This window comes from Taudactylus pleione, unplaced genomic scaffold (assembly GCF_031769625.1).
Source record: "Taudactylus pleione unplaced genomic scaffold, aTauple2 ptg000842l, whole genome shotgun sequence".
Lineage (NCBI taxonomy): Eukaryota > Metazoa > Chordata > Amphibia > Anura > Myobatrachidae > Taudactylus > Taudactylus pleione.
The window spans coordinates 2,457,296-2,478,572 of NW_028285244.1; the positions used below are offsets into that span (position 1 = coordinate 2,457,296).

The 21,277-nt window shown below is 42.8% G+C and overlaps 1 protein-coding gene across 1 annotated transcript in view; it reads right to left on the minus strand.

Moving 5' to 3' along the window:
• Positions 1–17,083, minus strand: part of FGF9 (fibroblast growth factor 9) — a 46,422-nt gene extending 29,339 nt beyond the window's left edge. Inside the window, exon 1 of the mRNA XM_088458605.1 lies at positions 16,061–17,083. Within this exon, the coding sequence (XP_088314731.1) occupies positions 16,061–16,337 (277 nt within the window). The 5' untranslated portion in view covers positions 16,338–17,083. The remainder of the gene's footprint in view (positions 1–16,060) is intronic.
• Between the last annotated feature and the right edge of the window lie 4,194 nt (positions 17,084–21,277).

Genomic DNA, 21,277 nt, shown 5'->3' on the forward strand with positions numbered 1-21,277 from the left:
TTAGGTCAGTGACTTTGATTCACTTGTGTTCTTGTGTTGAAAGAGCGATCATCGGAGCATGACTTATAAATCACTAGTCGGAAGCAAAACAGCAGCAGGAAAGAAATAGGAAACTGTGTGACAGAAAAATCTGAAGAGAAATTACCACAGTCATTTTAACAGGATCTGCAGCAGCATATCAGGCAAAGGCCACAGCATGGGTTACATTATCTGTGAGGGGCAAATGACCCACGCTGGCTGCACACTCAGTTTAAGAATCGGGTAAATGTCCAGACATCATAGTACGTGTGGCCTAGAATTAAGTCCTGTCCATTTCCAGGGGGAGAGGTATTAAACCTTCTAAACAGGACAGGTGGTCAAGTTGCCTATAGCAACCAATCCGCTTTTGCCTATCATTTTATAGAATGTACTTGATAAATGATATCTAGAAGCTGATTGGTTGCACTGTCCTCTTTAGAAGTTTTGATACATCTTTCCCGGATGTGGTTAAAATACCAACTGAGGGGTTTCCGGCGGTCAGAATGCCGGTGCTGGAATCCCGACACCTATCAAAATGCTGGCGCCGGCACACCGACTGCCAGAATCCCGAAGATAAGTTCCAGGGTTAGGGAGAGGATTAGCGTTAGGGGTTAGGCACTAGGGGGAGGGTTAGGCAGTAAGGGGGAAGGGTTAGATTTAGGGTGCGGGAAGGAGTAGGTTAGGTTTAAGCAGTAAGGGGGAGGTTAGGGTAGGGAAAGGGTTAGGATCCCGACCAACAAAGTATAGGTATTCTAACCCTGTTGGCATTGGGATTCTGACCGCTGGGATCCCGAACGCCATCATTCCGTACTCATCCACGACTCCCCCATTGCAATCAGTCAGTTCATAACTGGAAATTATGTCAAATGTGTCTGGAAGACAATAATTCATCACAGTCTGCCACATTGGTCAAATATTCATTTATTCTGTGGACAGGCCTAATGCTGGGCATACACGGTCAGATAAAATGTCTGTCAGACTGAAATCCAGCAGATATCGTGGCCATACACTAAGCGGCATGTATCAAACATCGCATTTTGGATTGCGATACATCACGCCACTTACAGTTAATAACACCAGTACGCACATACAACTGCGATTACAATCTTCCAAAAAGAGCTGTCCTTTACGATCAGAGGACTTCCGGGGATTATTAATGGGGAGTCCTTCTGCGCATCCGTGACCTCTTAGGGAACTATGCGAAAAGAAGACCAAAGACTTTTAGTAGGCAATGCCATCTATAGATGGCGTTGCCTATTGGGTACAAACTTCATAAAGTTTTGCTTTCTGTGAGATATTTTCTAGTTTATGACCAAATGATATCTGGGTTCCTGCCCTGGGGAGGAGATATGTCCCCGTTCCTCCCCTGAGAAGGAACAGGTGAAATGTCGGGCGCTCAGCCGCGGCAATGCATACACTGTCAGATGCGTCCAACCAATGAACGGATCAGTCGGGCATTTTGAAAGATTTCTCTCCCGACCACTTCTAAAAACTCATTTTAGTAGATATTACCTCTAGTGTCCTCTTTAAAAAGGTTTAATAAATCTCTTAAATGGCTATAGACGCTAGAGACACTTCTTTGATCAGTACTAATATTTTACCCCTTTTATTCCTGTGCACAAACTACACCCAAGTTAAAGGGAGATATCCTGGGTTTCACTTTTGCTATAAAAACTATGAACCTTGGAACCCTAAGCTGTCCTCCTAGGCAGAATGCTAGGGCTGTCACATGACAATAATCTTCTTGATCACTATAGATTTGTGAACTTCTGAACACGTACATATAACCAGGGACTGCCCATCACAACCAGTGATTTGTACACTGCTATTTGCTCCTGTCCCTTACAAATAATCTAGGTAAAATATCTCTATTTTAATGGGGGAATAAAACAACAACAACGATATTACCTGAGGTGCGGGGTGTTAAATAAAATGTTCTTATCACTCAGCCTTCACCTGCATCTATTATCTATTCCCTGTGACATATTCACACACCTTAGAGGTCTTATCTACTATTGTCATTAAGCTATCTGGTCGGCAGTCTAACCATGGAAGAGAGGCTTTCCTAACCGCGGACATTCCACATATAACGGTTTATCGAACATGTATGGACGCAGTTGCTCTCCATCCTAGATTATTGGCACATACTTTGAAATTGCTGCAGTTATTTATATATATTTTTTTTTATCTAAATTTTATTTTAAAAACCAATTAATATGGAGTTTGGTATCCAAGGGATTAATACTGTAACTAACGCAAGCCCATTTTTTTCACATGATAGGAGGGATTATTATGGCCTAAATACAGTTTTCATATTTTGCGCGAGATTAAGGTTTATTGCTGGCGTTGCATTAAAAGGCCAGTGATACCGCATGTGAGGTTGTGAATATACCCATGATCCATACTTGCCTATCCAGGAGAGTTATGGCATTCACTCAGTCGTCCAGGAGAGTTAGTCCACCGTACCAAATCCCGTCTATTTCCACGGTGAAGGAGGTGGGGCTATGATGAACTGTAAATCGCTGCATTTTGCAGCATGGGGGCGGGACTGCAATTGCGTAAAATGCGCCCCTACATCATCTGCACTTATCCCTCCTTCAAATATCTCCTGGAAGGTAATATTGAAAAGTAGGCAAGTATGCCATGATAGCTCTGACACTCTGGCCTCAATAGTCGGTGGCTCTATTGCTACATACTGAGAAGAGCGTATTGGCGAGAATTTCAGCACGGTGGGTCCTGCCCACATTCTCGGTTTGTCTACAGGAAAACTGTAACTCTCAGGAGTCTGAGAGATCACGCAATATTTCTGGAGTCGGCGAGAATGGTTTGGTTTTTAGCCCCCAAGTGACCCTCGTTATTTAAAGCGATGGCTCTTGAGTTGAGCAGACTAAATAAAACAGATACTATGCAGAATCTAGCACATATCTTAAAGCTCTCACAAAACCAAAAAAAAATTAAACCACTTGAGAGCTGCCTCTATTCATACATGTGAAAGTGATTAATGAGTAATCTATACTGACATACATCTGATCTGCAGTCTCTACAGAGAGAGGTTATAATTATCGCTTTTGAAGTGGGTGTACAGTGTGCTGAGAGCAAGGAAGAATTGTACGATGATCGTAATACTGTACGTATAGATTTGTGTGTGATGCATAAACAGGTATACAAAATAGAAACTAAAATGTGTTTAACTATAATATTCTGCAAGCTGTGGGGGGGACAGTTATAGGAATAAGCCAGTATCAGGTAACAAATCCTGCTGGATTTTCGCAGTTAAATGTGTCTTATATGACAGTGAATCTAAGACACGGTCGTTCATCGTTTCTACAACATTGTAAAATATTACTTTCACATTTAGTTCTAGTCTTTACCTGCATTGGCGGCTGATCTCCGTTAATGACAATAGCCCTGAAAATGGCAAAATGTTGATTAGTGGCAAACATTGAACAGCAGACAAAGACAATAAGTCACAGACCTTTGTTGTGTGTTTCCAATATATATCGTTGTTTCGTGTCTGTTAAAAGGGATCCAGCAAGACAATGGAGGCACAGACACACATCTTAGGCTGGGTACACACTGGAGCGACGGGCATTCCTTCCGACATCGGATCGAATGGCCGCGAACAGTGATTGCGCGTACACACTGGACGACTTTAATGAACGAAGGAACGATCACCATTACGTCATTCATTAACAATGCAGCTAGCAATGTCGCTAGGATTGATGTGCAGCACATCAAACCTGGCGACCGCGGGAGCGTGCAATCGCCGGTACACACTGAGCGATGTATGTTGTTACGAAGAGGCATATCAGGCCGACATCGCTCCAGTTTGCCAAGTTGTGGCGAAGGAACATAGGGCCTGATTCAGAGCCGCTCGTAAGCGGCCGCTCGTTCGCTCCGAGCGATATTTGCCCAACTGCGCATGCGTACGGCTCGTAATACGCATGCGCGAACCAGTCAGTGCGGCCGAAAATAGTTTGTTCGCTAAATAGCGAATGCCTGCTATTTTGAGTGACAGAATGAGGCGTATGTGGGTGGTAACAGGGGAAGGTGCTTGAAAACGGGGAGTGGAGATCCGAACGCAGGCGTGCTTAAAGGTCAAAACGGGCGTTTTAAGGGTGTGCATAATTAATACAGCAGCGTCATTGACCACGTCACTGGGTTATTTTATAGCCAGAACTGCTCGCAAGATTGTGGTAGCAAAAACCAACCACAAGAATAGCGAGCAGTTCATAAGCTGGTCGATGTACTCGATTAATCTAATAAATAGCGGACATGACGTAGGATGCGAGCGGCCAGGGGGAGTATTTTTTCAAAAAACGACCGCAAGTTTTGTTCGCTCGTTCAGACCTAGAGGCGTGAACAGACCGCAAAGAGCGAACGGTTCATTTGAATAGCCACCCCTATTTTCAGGACAAGCGAGCGCTAATTGCGTCCAGCTCTGAATCAGGCCCATAGTTTAGTACATAGATATTTTAGATTATATTGTATACATGTATGCATGGCATTGCCTATATTGTAGGTACCTTTAAAATAATTAATACTATATTTCATGGTACAGGTTGAGTCTCCCATATCCAAATATTCCGAAATACGGAATATTCCGAAATACGGAAAAATTTTGGCATGACTGAGATAATGAAACCTTTAATTTTTGATGGTTCAATGTACACAAACTTTGTCTAAGGCACAAATTATTAAAAATATTGTATAAAATTTCCTTCAGGCTGTGTGTATAAGGTGTATATGAAACATAAATGAATTTAAATTCTGTATACAAACTTTGCTTGAGCCACAAATATATTGAAAATATTGTATACAATGACCTGCAGGCTGTGTATATAAGGTGTATATAACACACAAATGCATTCTGTGTGTATATTTGGATCCCATTCCCAAGATAATTCATTATGATATGTAAATATTCCAAAATACGGAATATTCTGTTATCCAAAATACCCCTGGTCCCAAGCATTTTGGATATGGGAGACTCCACCTGTATTGCTATGTGGTGCTGCTGGTCCAGTCTACTTTCTAGAGTGTAAAAATGTAATCTTATTTTGTATGTGTATTATATGTCATTTTATAAAGCCTTTTACACATTGTTTTCATGCACAACATCCCGCCCCTTTTCAACTGCGACTCCAGAAAGTCGCTCAGTGTAAATGTTCTGGCGGTAGTGAACGTAAACACTGAAAACATGTGCATGGTCAGGAATATTGAGTAAGTTTATAGGGTATATTCACTAAGCGACCGCCTTTCAACGCCCATGCATCTATCAAAAAGCAACTGCACCTAACACTTGGTTGCCGACACCCTGCTGCTTGTTTAAATGTTAATGCAGCCAAGTGTATAAAACATATCCTTGTCCTACTTTGTTTGGTACTGTTAATAACGGTTTTCTTGGGTGATCATTTGCTTATGTACTTTGTATTGATTGGCCAATATATTGTTTGTGCATCTGCATACCTCCCAACATTTGTTGAGGAGGATTCGGGACTACCGCGCTCCGTAGACGAGTGCGTCCAAAAAGGGGGCATGGCCTGATGGCACTCCCCCTTTTTCATCACTAAGAGGCTGCCGAGATGCTGGGCTGCCCCCAGGCTTCCCCCCACATACTGTGAATAAATGCATTGTGCATGCGCAGAGCATCTATTCTCGCTCTGCATACCCCAACTTCCCCCCCACCGCAGGACACTGCGGCCCGCGGGTGGGACAGCGGGACAGTCCCAGAAAAACGGGACTGTCCCGCTGAATGCGGGACAGTTGGGAGGTATGTATCTGCCAGTGTGTACCAGCGAAATGTCTGAACGACGTTGTTCACTGGCATATCTTGTCAACTGTGCTGCACAGCCGATGGCAGATATATCTGCTCATCATGCTGTGTGTACAGACAGTCAGCCGACCACCTGACCACCTGTACACTTGTTGCCAGATAACAGATGATGGTTGTTCAGTGTGTACGAACAACCATCACCCGCATATATATCTTTTAGGTGTGTACCCAGCTTAACCCAAGGCCTAGAGCAGAGGATTTATAGGTACTTTTAAGCAACTGATCACATAAGAAAACAGTTATTATGTACTTTGTAATGCGCTGTGGAACCCTTGTGGCACCATATAAATATAGGATAATAATAAGTCACAGCTTCTTTATAGAATTCTTTATAGAATACACTTAAATTAAAGAATTTCATGTGAAAAAAATAATGATCTAATAAATAAGTGCAAAAATAAGACTAGCTTTCAATAATAAAAATGTAACAAAAAAATTAAATTAGAATTTTAATTTGGCAACAGAAAGGTGAGCAACGCGGAGTACCTAATCTACATTTTACATGTCCATGCTCCTTAGGGCAAGAATGGACAATCACATAATTCTAACCCAAGGCCAAGAGAATGGGATTTATAGGAGGAGATTACATAAAAGGTAATCCAAAGTATTTTTCTTTTCTTATTTGACAGTTTTGCTATTCTTTTTTTTATTTTCATTGTTTTGCTTTCTTTTAATGTCACATAATGCTTAGACAGCTTGAAGTCAGAGGGAAGAATGTAGAGCCAAGAGGAGGCGCTTTGAAACAGGTTTGCACAAGTTACGGTAAACCTTTAAAGAGACTGGAGAACCTATCAGGGGACAGGTTTTATGGATACAATGCAACAATAGAACATTTACAGGACAAATGTGTAATCAAGGCGAGAAATCCCATAATCTGTCCAAAATACCTGTTCTACAGACACAGTCAAGTTAAAAGCGCATTTGTTCTTACTAACACATGCTTTAAAAAAAGAAAAAAAATTACATATACAATTATTTTTCCTATCAAATTTAATTTTTTTTTAAAGATGAACATTTAAAATGGGGAAAAAAAAAAAAAAAGAGAAGAATCAATACTATTACCAGCAGTAACCACTACTTGCCACAGAGAAAATAAGTCAAACGGGCAATAGGGTTTTAAACCTTCTATAAAGAGGTCTCTAAGTCTTGAAGACATTCCAGTATGTAATATAGCAAATTAGCAAAATATTGAACGCGCATCAACCCGGGATTTTTGTCGGTGTAAACGGATCAACCCAGGTCCAGTGAGCCGGGGATCCGACCAGGCTGTATTGCAGGGTTGAGCACAGGTCATTCCCGTGTCACTCTGCAGTGTAAATAGCGCGACCCAGGTCACGATGACCCAGGTCACGCCGCATGCCGCCCGATTACATAATCTCCAAGCGTCCACTGCCGGGCCGACCAGAACGGAGTAGGCACCCCAACCGCCCTCCATGCCTGCAGACTGCTTCGGAGTAAGGTAAAGGAGGGGGAGGGAGGGTAGGAAGCGCTGCTCACTTTTGCCGGAGAGCCGGGTCTCCAGTGTGAACGTTGCCGGCGCCGCAGTGTAAAAGGGGGTCTGTCCCGGGTCTGATCCGGGTTGGAAACGTGTTCCAAATCTCGGGTCAGACCCGGGACTTTGGTGTAAAAGGGGTATGAGCCTGATTCAGGTTGGATCGCAAGGCTGCCGATGCACGCAACAGGTCGATGTTCTGTGCATGCATCGCAGTGCGCGTGCACAAGCCGTCCCTGCAATCGCTCATACAAATTCAGCGGACACGCAGGGGTACAAAGAAATTAATGACAGGAAGCACCGTTTGGGGGTGGAGAAGGGGGTGGTTGCAGGAACGCAGGGGTGCATTCATTTGCATATTTTTGCTGCGAGAGGGTGCCGTGCGACTGCAGACTTGCGATCTGTGCTGAATCCGGCCCAATATCTGTATTAATGGTGCATAGTGATGTCATCATCTGTGACCTCAGGTCTTTGAAAGAACTACATAATATTCACAGCACGGTAGTAAATTTTATGCAGTGAATGTGGAAATTTACTGGGCAGGAAACCAATAACATTTGTTTTTGTTTACTATACATCTCCTGTACTATAATATTTAGTAAAATGTCTCTGTAAACTATCATTTTTTATAGTCACATGCAGCAACAAGAATTTATTTATTTTTATTTTTTTTATTTGGATATTGATTAAAATTCTATTGCCGATACACTGCCTCCAATAAGAGCCTGTCCCGGTGAAGAGATAATAGTAAAGTAATAGTAAAGTAATATCTTACACCAGAGATTCCCACATGCGGTCCTCAAGTCCCCAACAGTTCAGGTTTTTAGGAGATATCCATGGTTGTGCACGGGTCGTTAAATTAAATTGACCGAGGTACTAATTAAGTCACCTGTGGTCATGCATGGATATCCATATAATCTGGACTATTAGGGTGCTTTGAGGACTGAGTTTGGGAACTTCTGGTTTATGCTATCAGTTAACTGATAACATTAGACCCGTCTTGTCTACTCTGGCCATTTGTTATAGCTTCTGTGACCAAAACCAGAGGGACAGGCACATACATCTAGGAATATATGCTGTGGTAACCTCATAATACATGTCAATCCTCCAAAAACATAAATTTACTAAGGATTGATTGTAAAAGTAGTTTAATAAATACAGGCCCCTAAATCTGTAAATATGTCTTCCTGTTCCGGGTTTAATGTAAAGAATAAAATAAACTTTGCCTTTTTAAAAAAAAAAAAAAAAGGAAGAGAGAAAAGTAAAGACTAAAAATCATTTGTTGAAAAAAAATAAAAAATTCTTGAAAATAAATAAAAAATAAAATAAATAAATAAAGTATTTTCTCCTGTGGCTGCTACGTTGGCCATCGGTAGTAATTGTACCATCGCTGTCCATGATAACTAGGGAAGGAGAGCCCTGGTGAATGCAGTCAGTGATACTAATCACCAAGTGGGGCGGGTCTTTAATAAATAGTCGGGAAGCCTATATCCTGCCAAAACGCCCCGATTTAGCAGAATTTAAGGCTTTCTGCCTATAATACATACACCCTATTGTGTACAATCGAACACGAAAGACTATGTTCTCTGTAATGTTTGGAAAAAGATGATTCTGCGTTTTTCATGGTTTGTTGGATTGATTTTGCAATAAATCATGTCCGGTTTTACTATTCTTCTCAGCACAGCATTAAGAGGGTCATTCATCCCCTCTGTATTTCTATATTACATACATGAAAACCTGCAAGCTCAGTATGTGTTTATGGGAAATATTTATTAAGCATAGAACAGCACCACAGTATCCTGTGAGTCACTCAAACACATTAGAGGCATCCAGTCAAGCTGACCACAACACTGGCAACAGGGCTAGTAGTGAACAGCATTACTGTAGTACTGAAGCCATAGTTTCTATATAATAAAGCAAGGGGGCAACTAGGGATAATCCATAAATCATTGTAGTACAGCGTATTCCTTCCAGCCTACTTCTCCTATGGGGTCATATTTATTAAACAGTTTTAGCAAATAAACATCCCAGGAATGCATTAATAGGGTACCGCAGTATTTGCCATGGTCCATCTATTTTCAATTGCAAAGCAGTCCCCATAGGTAGTCTACGAAACATTGGTGGAGAAACTGAGGATGCCACCAGCAATAAAAAAGGAGCTTAGCAGCCTATCTACTAAGAACAGCATATATCTTGCACATTTTGTAAGCCCGCTCCAAACCTAGGAGACTTTACTTTTTTCTCTTTGAAATGACAAAATGAGAGGGTGATAAATAGGGCTCATAGTGAGGTACAGTAATACTCAAATCCTGCTTTTCACATTTGCGTTCCAAAAGCAATCGCTTTAGCAGAGATAATTTCTTAGGCACGTTCCAGCATGAGTTAATAAATCCTACCAAGGCTACAGTTATTGGAATATTAGTAAAAAAATAAAACAAAGTATTCACTCACTGGGGGGAAATTCAATCAATGGTGAATCCATTCTTCGGAACGAATCTGCGTGCTTTACGGCAGCGGAATCTCGCACAAAAGTGTTTTCTACCCCATAGAGTAGCGAGCACTTTAGTGCGAAACGGGGATTCAGCTGGCCCGGCGAAGAGTGTGAGACGGGCTGCCGTTGCCGGCGTTTAGACGCTGCAACAACGGGAATTTGCACCCTTCGCTGACAATTGAATCCCCCCCCCCCCTAGTGAGAAGAAATCAGGTTAGGAGGCACAGAAAAGTGACAATCCAAAGAGACAGAGGGAGATAAACTACATAGGTAACAACATCAGCTCCACCAAGCAGAGTTATTTATTGGAACTATAAATATTCAACTTTCGTTCATAATACATAACAAGAGATATACGCTATGTATAAATGCCATATTTCCTCCTTTCATATATAGCGCAGCCTAAGCAGATAAGTGAAAATTGTCTTTTATGGTCCACAAAGTATGGTATAGACAATTTAGCTGAGCTGGTCGTGGGCATGGCTGTATCGGCGAATGCCTGTGGCAAAATTGATCCAGTAGGGGGCACCCATCAGGCACAGAGTCCCGCCTCCACATCATTGCCCAGCACACAATGACAGGAGAAACCGCAAGCAGATGTGACCCGTCAGCTGCAGTTTATACCAGCTATATTGCAACAATGCTAAAAATAAAAAAAGCAGTGACCTTTGCCCAGCTACTGGAAAAGGTCACATCTGCCCTCTGCTTCTGTTGTGTGACTCTCCACCTTGCCAGTGCCAAGGAAGTGACGGGCAGAGGAGTCACCAGCAGACCACATGTTTTCTCCCAGCAGTATGACCACATCAGCACCAGCCTCCAGAGAAAAAAACTAGTGGCCGTCAAATTGTGGCATATTTATGTGAACTGGGGGCAGCAGCTAACATCTTGCCAGGGGGGCACCGCACTGGTCATGGGCAGCAGTTAGATTTTGCTATTTGAGACAAAAGAAGAAAAAAAAAAAAACTCATATTGTCCATGTATATACCAAGGATGGTGTGAAAACGGTTGGCGGTTCTATAGGAAAGGTGAGGAAGCTGAACACCAAGCTTACGTATTCCTCTGCTGTGTACATTGAAGCTTTGGCAGGTCACAAACAGCAGGTGTCATGGTTGCCAGTTACGTACACCGGCGCCTTGTACTGTACCTGTAGATTGTGGCACCAGATCAGCACAACTCCTGCCACACACACACACACCTCATTCATTTTTACTGCTTACTTTGAAACTTCACTACATCAATACATTCACTTATTCCTATTACTTTGATCCTCAAATCACCTGCGATGCTGGAGGAGCCAGGGTTTGGTAGATACAAATCTTAACAAAAAAAAAAAGACAGCTTTCTGATGGTCTGATGGCAGATTCATGCCATTGCTTGTATATGAAAGCTTGCGCCATGATAAACAAAGCTGGAGATTAGACGTAATAGAGTTTTCCTTCTCACCTTGTCTGCACTGGAGGCTGTGTCCTGAATTTATAGATTCTCCATACTACAGTAATATACACTGCAAACTTCTACAAGCTACTTCTATTGTTGCAGTTACCCTGGCCTCACACACACACACACACACACACGTTGACCAACTTATTTGACAGGTAACAAGCAGAATTTGGCCACACAACTTGCCAACACAAACTGCATAGATCTGTAGGTTTTAGTGGTCTTAAAAATACGCCAATGCAATTCCCCAACTACAGTAACCTAGCTTTTCCCGGCCAAACCAGATTGTTAGTTGGACAGTCTGGCAGCAGAGGGACAAGACGTGAGAAGCAGTGGGTACAGTAAAGGACATGGGGTAGATGTACTAAGCCTTGGAGAGAGATAAAGTACCAACCAATCAGCTCCTAACTGTCACTTTCCAGGCTGTGTTTGAAGAATGACAGATAGAAGCTGATTGGTTGGTACTTTATCTCTCTCCGAAGCTTAGTACATCTACCATTTTCTGGAAATGCGGAAAAAAGAGTTAAGTAGTGGTGACAATGTTAGGTAGGTTAGGTACTTACTGTAATACACCTTTTACCCCGGAGCTAAAACCCGGGTTATTGCAGGGTTAACCAGGGTAGCTCCTTTATTTAAAAGGGGAGAGGGTTGGATCGCAGGGTGGAGTGACCCAGCAATCCAACCCAGGTAACTTGCAGGGTTTAACAGGGGAGTAGCCCGTGAAACCCTGCAGTGTGAACGGCGCACTCCGGGCCACAATGACCTGGAGCGCGCCGCATGCCGGACGATTGGTCCGGCTTCAATAGCGCTTGGAGATTACGTCATCTCCAAGCATCCATTTCAACGCCGGAAAAGCCGGGTCTATGCAGACCCGACTCCAGTGTGAACGGCGCGCCGACTCGGGAATGTCCTGGGTCGGCGCCGGCTAAAATCCGGGTCTGATCTGGATTGGAACCCTGTTCCATTTCCGGGTCAGACCCGGAATTTAGGTGTAAAAGGGGAATAAGTAATGCTATACATATGGGGGAGATTTATCAAAACAAGGAGATACAGCACCAAACAAACAGCTCTTGTCATTTTTCAAACACACAGGGGCCTATGTATCAAAGCTGGTAGAGAGATAAAATTGTAACAAAAAAATCGCCAACCAATCAGCTCCAATCATTTTTTTTTAAACACAGCTTGCAAAATGTAAATTGGAAACTGATTGGTTAGTACTTTATCTCTCACAATTTTATATCTCTTTACCAGGCCCCACAGTCTGTAAAATGACAGTTAGAAGCTAATTGGCTGGTACTTTATCTCCCTCCACTTCATCTATAGCCAAGATTTGAAACCCCCCCCCCCCCCCCCTCAGCTTTTATTTAGTATACTGGAGTTAACCTCTAACTTCCATCATGAAAGTACGGCTATATATACAGTCCAGTGACCTGTAATAAAATATTAATGTACTTTATAAATTTAACAATAAACTAAGAATAAAACAATGTGATTGATTGCTCTTACATTAACCTCTGCAGTAATGATTACAGATCTATGATGCCATTACTGTCCTTCTGCATGTTCAATACTATTGTATGTTTTAAGCTGAGACATCTGAGTGTAAATTAGGCGTCCCATCAATTCGGTACGTTAGAGGGCATCAGGAACATCACAGCAACAGCAAAAATGGCATTTCTGCCAAAAACCTGTATGCAAATCCACTTTGAGTTAATCTGCAATGTCCTGCAGTAGGCAGTAAGGAGGGCTGCGGTGCCCATCGTCCGCATGCCAGGCTTTGCAGGCACATTACTCCGTGTGGCTACGAATTGCAGCATTAAAACGTTCTCTGTGCCATGCGTCAAGATATGGAGGTCACCTCCTAACATGACTTTGCCTTTCTGCCTGCTCTTGGGGGTTTGCATCTGATGTACACGCAGTGCTTCTGCTGATGCAAGAGGTACGCCCAGATTATAAGGAGCTACTGAATTTAAAAAGCCTACCTTTGTCCTACACTAAGGCAGACTGCAATACACAACATGGCCCTCTTGCAATCCTACTACAGAATGCATGATCACCTACACATCTTATTACATGAGTCAGCCAATAATAATGCAGAAAATGTGGATTACTGGCTCATCGTTTGGAAAGAAGCCAGGCTACAGGAAATATTGCAAAGTGACGTAACATTGTTTTTCAACCAGCTTGTAGGTCTATAAAGTATTCAATTGGTATCAGCCAGCAGCCAGAGACTATGCAGCAAACCTTGGTATTAATTAGTTGTGACATGAGGCACTCAGGGTTTTCACAGTGACAATTGCTTAAACCAATTAGCACCCATACACATGTAAAACAAGGAGAGATAAGCAGTTATCACTCAAGTTGGAAATGCAGATTTTACCAGTGCTCCAGGGCAGAAAGTCACAAGAACAGACTGATGCAAACTTCACAGGCTGATCTCTGCCACTGAGTGGCTGCTGGAACTACATATTAACCAAGTAATAATAAATGGGTACAAAGCATGCTTTATGGAACGAGGAAGCTCTCACCAGTGGCCATAATATGACATTCGTATAATACTATGGAGGCGGTTCTGTGTTTTATGAGGTGTGTGTTTGAGTTAACTAGTTCGCAGCCACCTAGCAACCTGCACCCCACTGCCCATTGGAAAGCATGGGTAAGGGACACTGCATGCTCTTGCATTTCCTGAACCTTCTCACGAACACATTTAAAGGATATAGCCTTTTAAAAACTAGGGCAGCCCTACTACAGTATGTATGTATGATTACAAAAATGATAGACAATCATATGTATAGATCAGTCGTTTTAGAAAAGAGGAATGGGAAATACATACACTAAGCTAAGTAAAGCTGTGACTTCCAAGAAATCCCTGGGATCTGAGGTGTGATCATTAATTGGGATGGGGGGATGTCTGTGGCTACATTCTTACAGAAGCTGACCCATTCCCTTGAATCCCTTCTCTACAGTAGCTGGGCGCTGCTATTCTGTTCCCTTCGGCAAGAAACGCGTTAAGAAATGTCACTACCACTCCAAGGAGGGGGAAATTGAGCGATTGCCTTAATGCACGTAGTAGCGCCGCGGGTGCTGCTCCTTAGTCTCTGGCCTTTCTGTGGAAGCCGGCGCGGCTTAGGACCAGCCCGCAGCCCGGGCACACAAACATACACAAGACACCTGCTGGAGGCGTGGAGCCCCAGCTTGGGCGAACAGCAGCACATGATAGAGCTCAGGGAGCAATGCTTGCGTGCAGCCCCATTCCTTCCCCAATGCACTGCACCCTGCCTGATCTTATTGGGGTGGGGGACATGCATGGCTCACCCATGGGGAGATCCACCACCTGGGAGGTCCATAGCCAAGTAAGTAATTGCATATGCCCACAGCACTCTGCACTATATCATATGCTGCCCTACCAGACCTCATATAGGATACCTCTATACACCCCTTATGGTATAGTGACCTTATATAAACCAAGCACAAGGCTAAATACAGCAGTAAGGTGACTGGCATCAACATGCAAGAGGCTAGCAATCTAATGGAGGTCTAAATACAAAGGTATGATAGTATATATTCCCCACCAGTACTTCCCAGTCACTGCAAAGCTGTCATCTAGCACTGCAGCAATGTCTCGGGGCTGAGTGCACCGTCCCACCACCGGTGATCTCACCTATCTGACTAATGCACTCACCCTGTAGGATACATGCAGACAGTATCCTTTGATATTCTGCTTCCTATCCGGATCACCCAGGTCTCTCCCAGTTCTCCATAACAGTCCTATACATAGTTGAGTTATTAACTAGGAAATGGCTGTAAACATATTATCCAGTACTAAAATCCCCACTGTGGTTTTTCATTTAATTAGTGCTACTTGCCCTATACTGCTGCGTACTGGCTACCTCCATGTTGCAGAACTGTCAGAAGTCATTCAACATCTGGATTACATAAAAAAAAAAAAAACACACAACCTCCATTCTGTACCACTGGTGGGGTGGCATAAGTTGGCACAGGTTCATTGGCCAGTTTCCCTGCAGGTAGACCAGCTGGGCACATGCTTCAACATGCCCCAGTTAACAATGTGCGCCTCCATCATTGGTGGTGTGTGGGTGACTTTTACACTTGCAGCAATGCAGAACAATGTCCCAGCAGCATCCTAAGGGTTAAGTGGCAGAGAGAGAGGAGGGGGGGGGGTGTTCGCCATGCGCCCTCCAGTCTCCAGCTCTTAATGCTGAGTCACAAATAGCACCCTATAGAAATAAAAGCCAATGGTATGCTCTTTATTTAAAATTAGTCCAGTCAATGGATTTATCCATCCATGCAGCAGACGGGACCTCCATTCTCTGCAATCATACAGGAATTTTGGAAGGCAAATGGTACATCTGTGCTCCCCATATGATCACCCTGTACCACGCCTCTGGAAAATACAACTGTTTTATGTCTAAAAGAGGGGAGGAAAAAATAACCACTGATCAATAGCCAGGAGTATATTGTAGCCAGTATATGGGAACACACTGGCCTATGAGAGTATCACCCATCACTGCAATTCTGGTTGTAACATTCTGACAACTAAAAGCAACAACTGATCATCTTGACCAGTCACACGCAACAACAACTAACAACACTCATTTTCAGAATAAAAGTTTTTTTTTTCACTTGACAATCAGCGGTAACACATGGATATGTAAATCATACAATACCTGCATTGGATGTCTCTGCAGTCAGCATTTTTTTTTTTTTTGCCATGTATTGTATAATAAATTTGTGACTGCAGGATCGTGAGGGATATACCTACCAAATTTGTTGTAGTCTTCCCTCGTCCCCTGGATAGTGCCATTTGGAAGTATTTCTAAGTGGTGTCCAGTCCAGCAGTAGAGCTGCCTCTTCCTGTTGATCCCCTTTAAGTGTTGTAAGTCAGTGTCTGCAGACCCTCTGGGCAGCCCCCCTGCCTCAGACTGGCTCAAGTGGTCACTTAACAAAATAGGGTTATCCACTGGCAAAACCGGTACATTCCCAAAGGACACCGCATCCTGCAGACCAAAATAGTTCCCAACTTCACCCAAGGGAGCCATCAGATCTCTCTCTGCCTTTCCTGGTGCTGTATAAACAGATGAGAGAGGAGAACAGATAGCAGCAGGTCAGGTATAGGTATATATACACACTGTATCCTCTGAATCACTCACTAAGGGTGGAAAGGGGGAGGATGGTGTCTCTCTCTTCAATCCATTCAGTGCATCGATATATAAAAAAAAAAAAAAAAAACTAATATTCTGGGCTGAGAGCTTCAGGTTCAAGGTCAAACCTCAGTGAGTCTAAGGAAGGAGCACTTGGAGCTCATCCACTGGCATAGCGCTGCCCGCACATCCCCAGCTCTTAACAGCAGCAGCAGGCAAGGAGGGCTTCAGCCTGTCCAGTGGCAACCAGGGGGGGAATCCAGACTTTCTCCATTGGGGGTCAGATCAGCACTGCTCATGTCAACTTCCAGCACCCAGGAGAGGTGTGGGGATTGTTTTAGGATGTGCAAGCTACGTCAGAATGTATGGATCCTGACTCCAGGAAGACACATGCGCTGTATAACAGACCTCTGCACACATCAGCATGCATCCAGCAAGAGGGGATGAAATAAATTAATGCAAGAAAAATAAAAAGGAAACTTTTCAGGTGCAAGGTTTGTTATTCCAGTATTGCTGCTGCAGGGGAGGGGGAAGGACGACTGGCAGAGGTGCAAGTGCTGGTGGAGGGCTGCGGGCTGGGAACAGGTGTCTGTGCTGTGCAGGGTTCTGCTGCTGATCTCCAGCTCTGAGGCTGTGGCTCTCCATCCAGCTCGCAGAGTGGCGCAGCAGCAGGCATTGGGCTGGGTTTAAGGTAGCCTTGCTGCCTGCCTGCCAAGCCGCGTCCTCCCGGGTCCTACAGCCCGCTGGCTTACCCCCAAACACTGCTCTGCGGCAGCGCTGCGAGCCTCCTGCCCCACACAGAGTGACCACATGCTCTGCAGCAAGGGTGGCCGTGTCCTCCACCGCCCCCCCATTACTTCTCATGGTTAGATATACGTGTGTGTGTATATAATGTATGTATATTTCATCACGTACTATTATTATTTTAAGAGGTGTCCAAGTTAATGTGAAATAAATGATCAATTTGGAAGAAAAAAATAAGCTGTAAAACATCAGTTATATTAAATATGTCATTTGGTTTTTGATGGCTGTTCATCTAAAAGTGAATTTATACCCATTTTTAGGGTACAATTTAATTAGCTCTTCATCCCCTCACGGTAGCTCAGAACTCACTGATTTTTGATCATGACCCCATAGGGCTGCGTACAAAAAGCTACGAGTCTGGGGCGAGATCGGTCCACGAGGAGGGCGAGCTGATGTACATTTCCACGCCGCTGCACCGAGAACTTACGCCCACCCCCTCTCAACTATTTGAAGCAACTACTTATGGGGCTCTATGTACTAAGCCTTGGAGAGGGAATAAGTGGACGGAGATAAAGTACCAACCAATCAGCTCCTAACTGTCACTTTGCAGGTTGTGTTTGAAAAATGACAGGAACTGATTGGTTTGGACTTTATCTCCCTATGTTTGTTTAGTTCTAATGGTGCATACACACGGTCAGATTTTTCTTCAGATCTGAACGATAACGATTTTAAAAATCGTTCATATCTGAAAGAAAAATCTGACATGTGGGCAACAATGAACGATGAACAATACACATTCCCGTTTGTCAGATAACGATATCTGACATCTGATGCGTTTGCAGTCAGTTTTGTACGATTTCCATTCATTTTAATACAGGCTGAAATCGTTCAATCGTTTGCAGATCGTTCAATCGTTCATCTGACATATCTGACCGTGTGTATGCACCTTTAAGGTGCATACACACACAATGATTTTTTGAACAATTATCGATAACTATATCGTTTATCGTTCAATTGTTGAAAAAATCATTCACTTTCTGAGTTAAAACGATGAACGGTTATCGTTCATGCGCGTTCACGTTTGTAGTTCGGTCAGACTGATCAACTCAACGATTTTCAGTAAGGGAATATGCAAAAATCGTCTGTAGTTCGGAAAAATCATTCATTACAATTAGTAAATGAACGATTTTAGTAAACGATTTTCGTTAATTTTTCCCTTGAAAAATGAACGAAAATTGTTTACTAAAATCGTTCATTTACTAAATCGTTGTGTGTGTATGCGGCTTTAAGCTGCATACACACACAACTATGTTGTTACCAACGATTTTATGAACGATTTTCTGTCAGATTGTCTGTCAGATTTTTTTAAAGTGTAATGAACGATTTTTTTGAACTACAAACTATTTTTGCATATTCCCTTAATGAAAATCGTTGTGCTGACAAGTCTGACTGAACTACAAACGTGAACGCGAATGAACGATTATCGTTCATCATTTGACTCATAAATTGAACGATTTTTTTCAAACGATTATCGTTTAACGATAATTGTTAAAAAAATTGTTGTGTGTATGCAGCTTAAGAGTTTGGGACCATATTCTTGCAGGGGTGCCTCAGGTTGGTGGTCCAGCAGCAAATCAAATTCTTTATTGTCAACGTAATGTAAATATGTGCACAAACAGAAGCACAAACCTGTCCACCACTATATAACCAAACCTAAGGACTTCACTTTACTACTTCGCTACATTTTTTTCTGAATTTCTCAATAACAAACTTTTGGCTTAGGGGTGCCGTGAAAACAATGCTGATGTACTAGGGTGCCGTGGTTCAAAAAAGTTTGGGAACCACTGATTTAGGCTATTAATCCTTCTTCAAAATGTCAAATAGTTTAATATACAATCGAGCGGAGTCTGGAATATGGGGTTGCCTCCTTGGTTATGGCAGTCAGGCACATCACTAGCTTGCTGCAAAGTCTTGAATACGTTTTTTAATGTATCAGCCTAGCAGTGTGTCACAGGTAAGAGAAGCCGGATAACAATATTGTGGCATAGAATGACTGGCAATGATTTATAAATCCTGGGAAAAGTAGGAGAAACGGTGCCTCAAGTGGCACATCTGTGAAGTGCTCCAGCTATGCAGAGACCTGCTCATGGCTGTAACTACTGAAGTTTTTGCTGGGCTAAAAAAAAAAAAAAAAAAAAAAGGTTTTCATGTTTGTCTTGATAAACACAAGAATTGGTCAAATGTACATAAAAGGTAGGTAGCAAATAGGTGTACTGCCGACACTGACAGCCTTGTATTAATGTACCTTCATATACAGGTCTGAGACAGATGTGTCATCATGCACCTAGGGTTTTTGCGCCATATGGGATGACTTAGACGCTCTGCCACGGGTAGCGATGCCCATCATTTCATACTTTTTCCTGAATTTTTTGTCTCGTTCACATGGTAGCCGATATATACATATTCGCTTATACTGTTCTAGGTACCTAGGATTAGTGTTTTTTGTTGAAAGAAACTGGTGTATAAATTTGCAGATTAAGTATAATGATGTATGCATATGTACAAGCATATTATCGGACCTCTGTATTTTTGCCTTTTTGCTCTGTTTAGCGAATGATTCGCACACAGAAGCCACATGTAATGCCAGCGTCCGTATATAGGTTGCCCATGCATTGTATTTTGGTCACATTAGTAACTCAAGTAAGACTCATATTTTAAGAAAAAGTGGAATGCATGGCGCAGCTAATTTGCAAAGTCCGTGGTGCGTCGGTCAGGGCTATTTGGCGCGGTGTAGGGCATAGGTGCATGTGGACACATCTGTACATTTCATCCTTCAGTTTGACTACCTGCATTGCTTTTTATTCTGTGCCTTTTCTTCATAATTTTTATTCTTATTGGCCTGGAATTAGGGCGTATCTATAATGGGTGCTGGGTACCGCACACCCTGCACCTATATGTTTAAAACTTACCTCTCCGGAGTCCCACGTCTGCGGTATCGGTATGGGAGGAAACCCATGCAAGCACAGGGAGAATATGCAAACTCCGTACAGGTAGGGCATTGGTGGGAATCGAACCCATGACCTCAGTGCTGTGAGGCAGTAATGCTAACCATTACTGTGTATGTATGTGTATATATATATATATTCTTCCCATCGGTGTGGCACTCCTGGACGACATCACTCAGACAGATGGTCATCCTGATGAAAGTGCCACACTAATAAATGGGCACTGAAACGTTGCCGTATTATGCCGCTGTCTGAGTGAGTGATGTCGTCCAGGAGTGCCACACCGATGGGAAGTATATAGCATTTTTGATGCATTTGTGTGGGCACCCGGCCTATTATTCTATATATGGAGGAAGGGAGAGCTGGGACTGTCTGTGATATATATATATATATATATATATATATTTTAAAAATTTATTTATTTTTCAACCCCTCCCTCCCCATATCACAGGCCCATTCAATTATGGGTCGTGATGAACATATGTTTGCCATTTGGGGTATCCCCCGTAAATCACTGCATAATCCTATATTTAAATGTGTACCTTTTTATGGGGGTGAACAAAAATCTGCAATATAGGTCGATAAGGGATCACATTGTGGAACACATTCCGCATCTAATTGAATCAACCCCATGACTTCTAATTTTGTGATTAATTAAAGGGAGCGATCTGGTTGTGGAGCAATCTTCCACATAAATATGGCAACATTAAGTGAGCAAAACTTGAATCATTTTCTAAATAAATAGGTCTGACATTCAAATAAAGTTAAGGCAACGTTCTATTAAAATGTTTAACAGGAACTTAACCTGGGTACACACTATACAATGACTGCATGATGCGATGGAACGATATATCACACCGGCTGTACACACTGCGCGATATAGCTCGTTCCATACCGCATTTAGCAGCATGGCGTCATTCATTGCAACATCCCAACTGCTTTGTAGCACAACATATGTTACGATGTGATGAACGACCAACGTGCACTGCAATAAAGCGTACACACTATACAATCGGCGTGATATAGCGTTCCGATCCCCGTCAGAACGATATATCTTAGTGTGTCTACTTCAATAGATTAGATTCATTG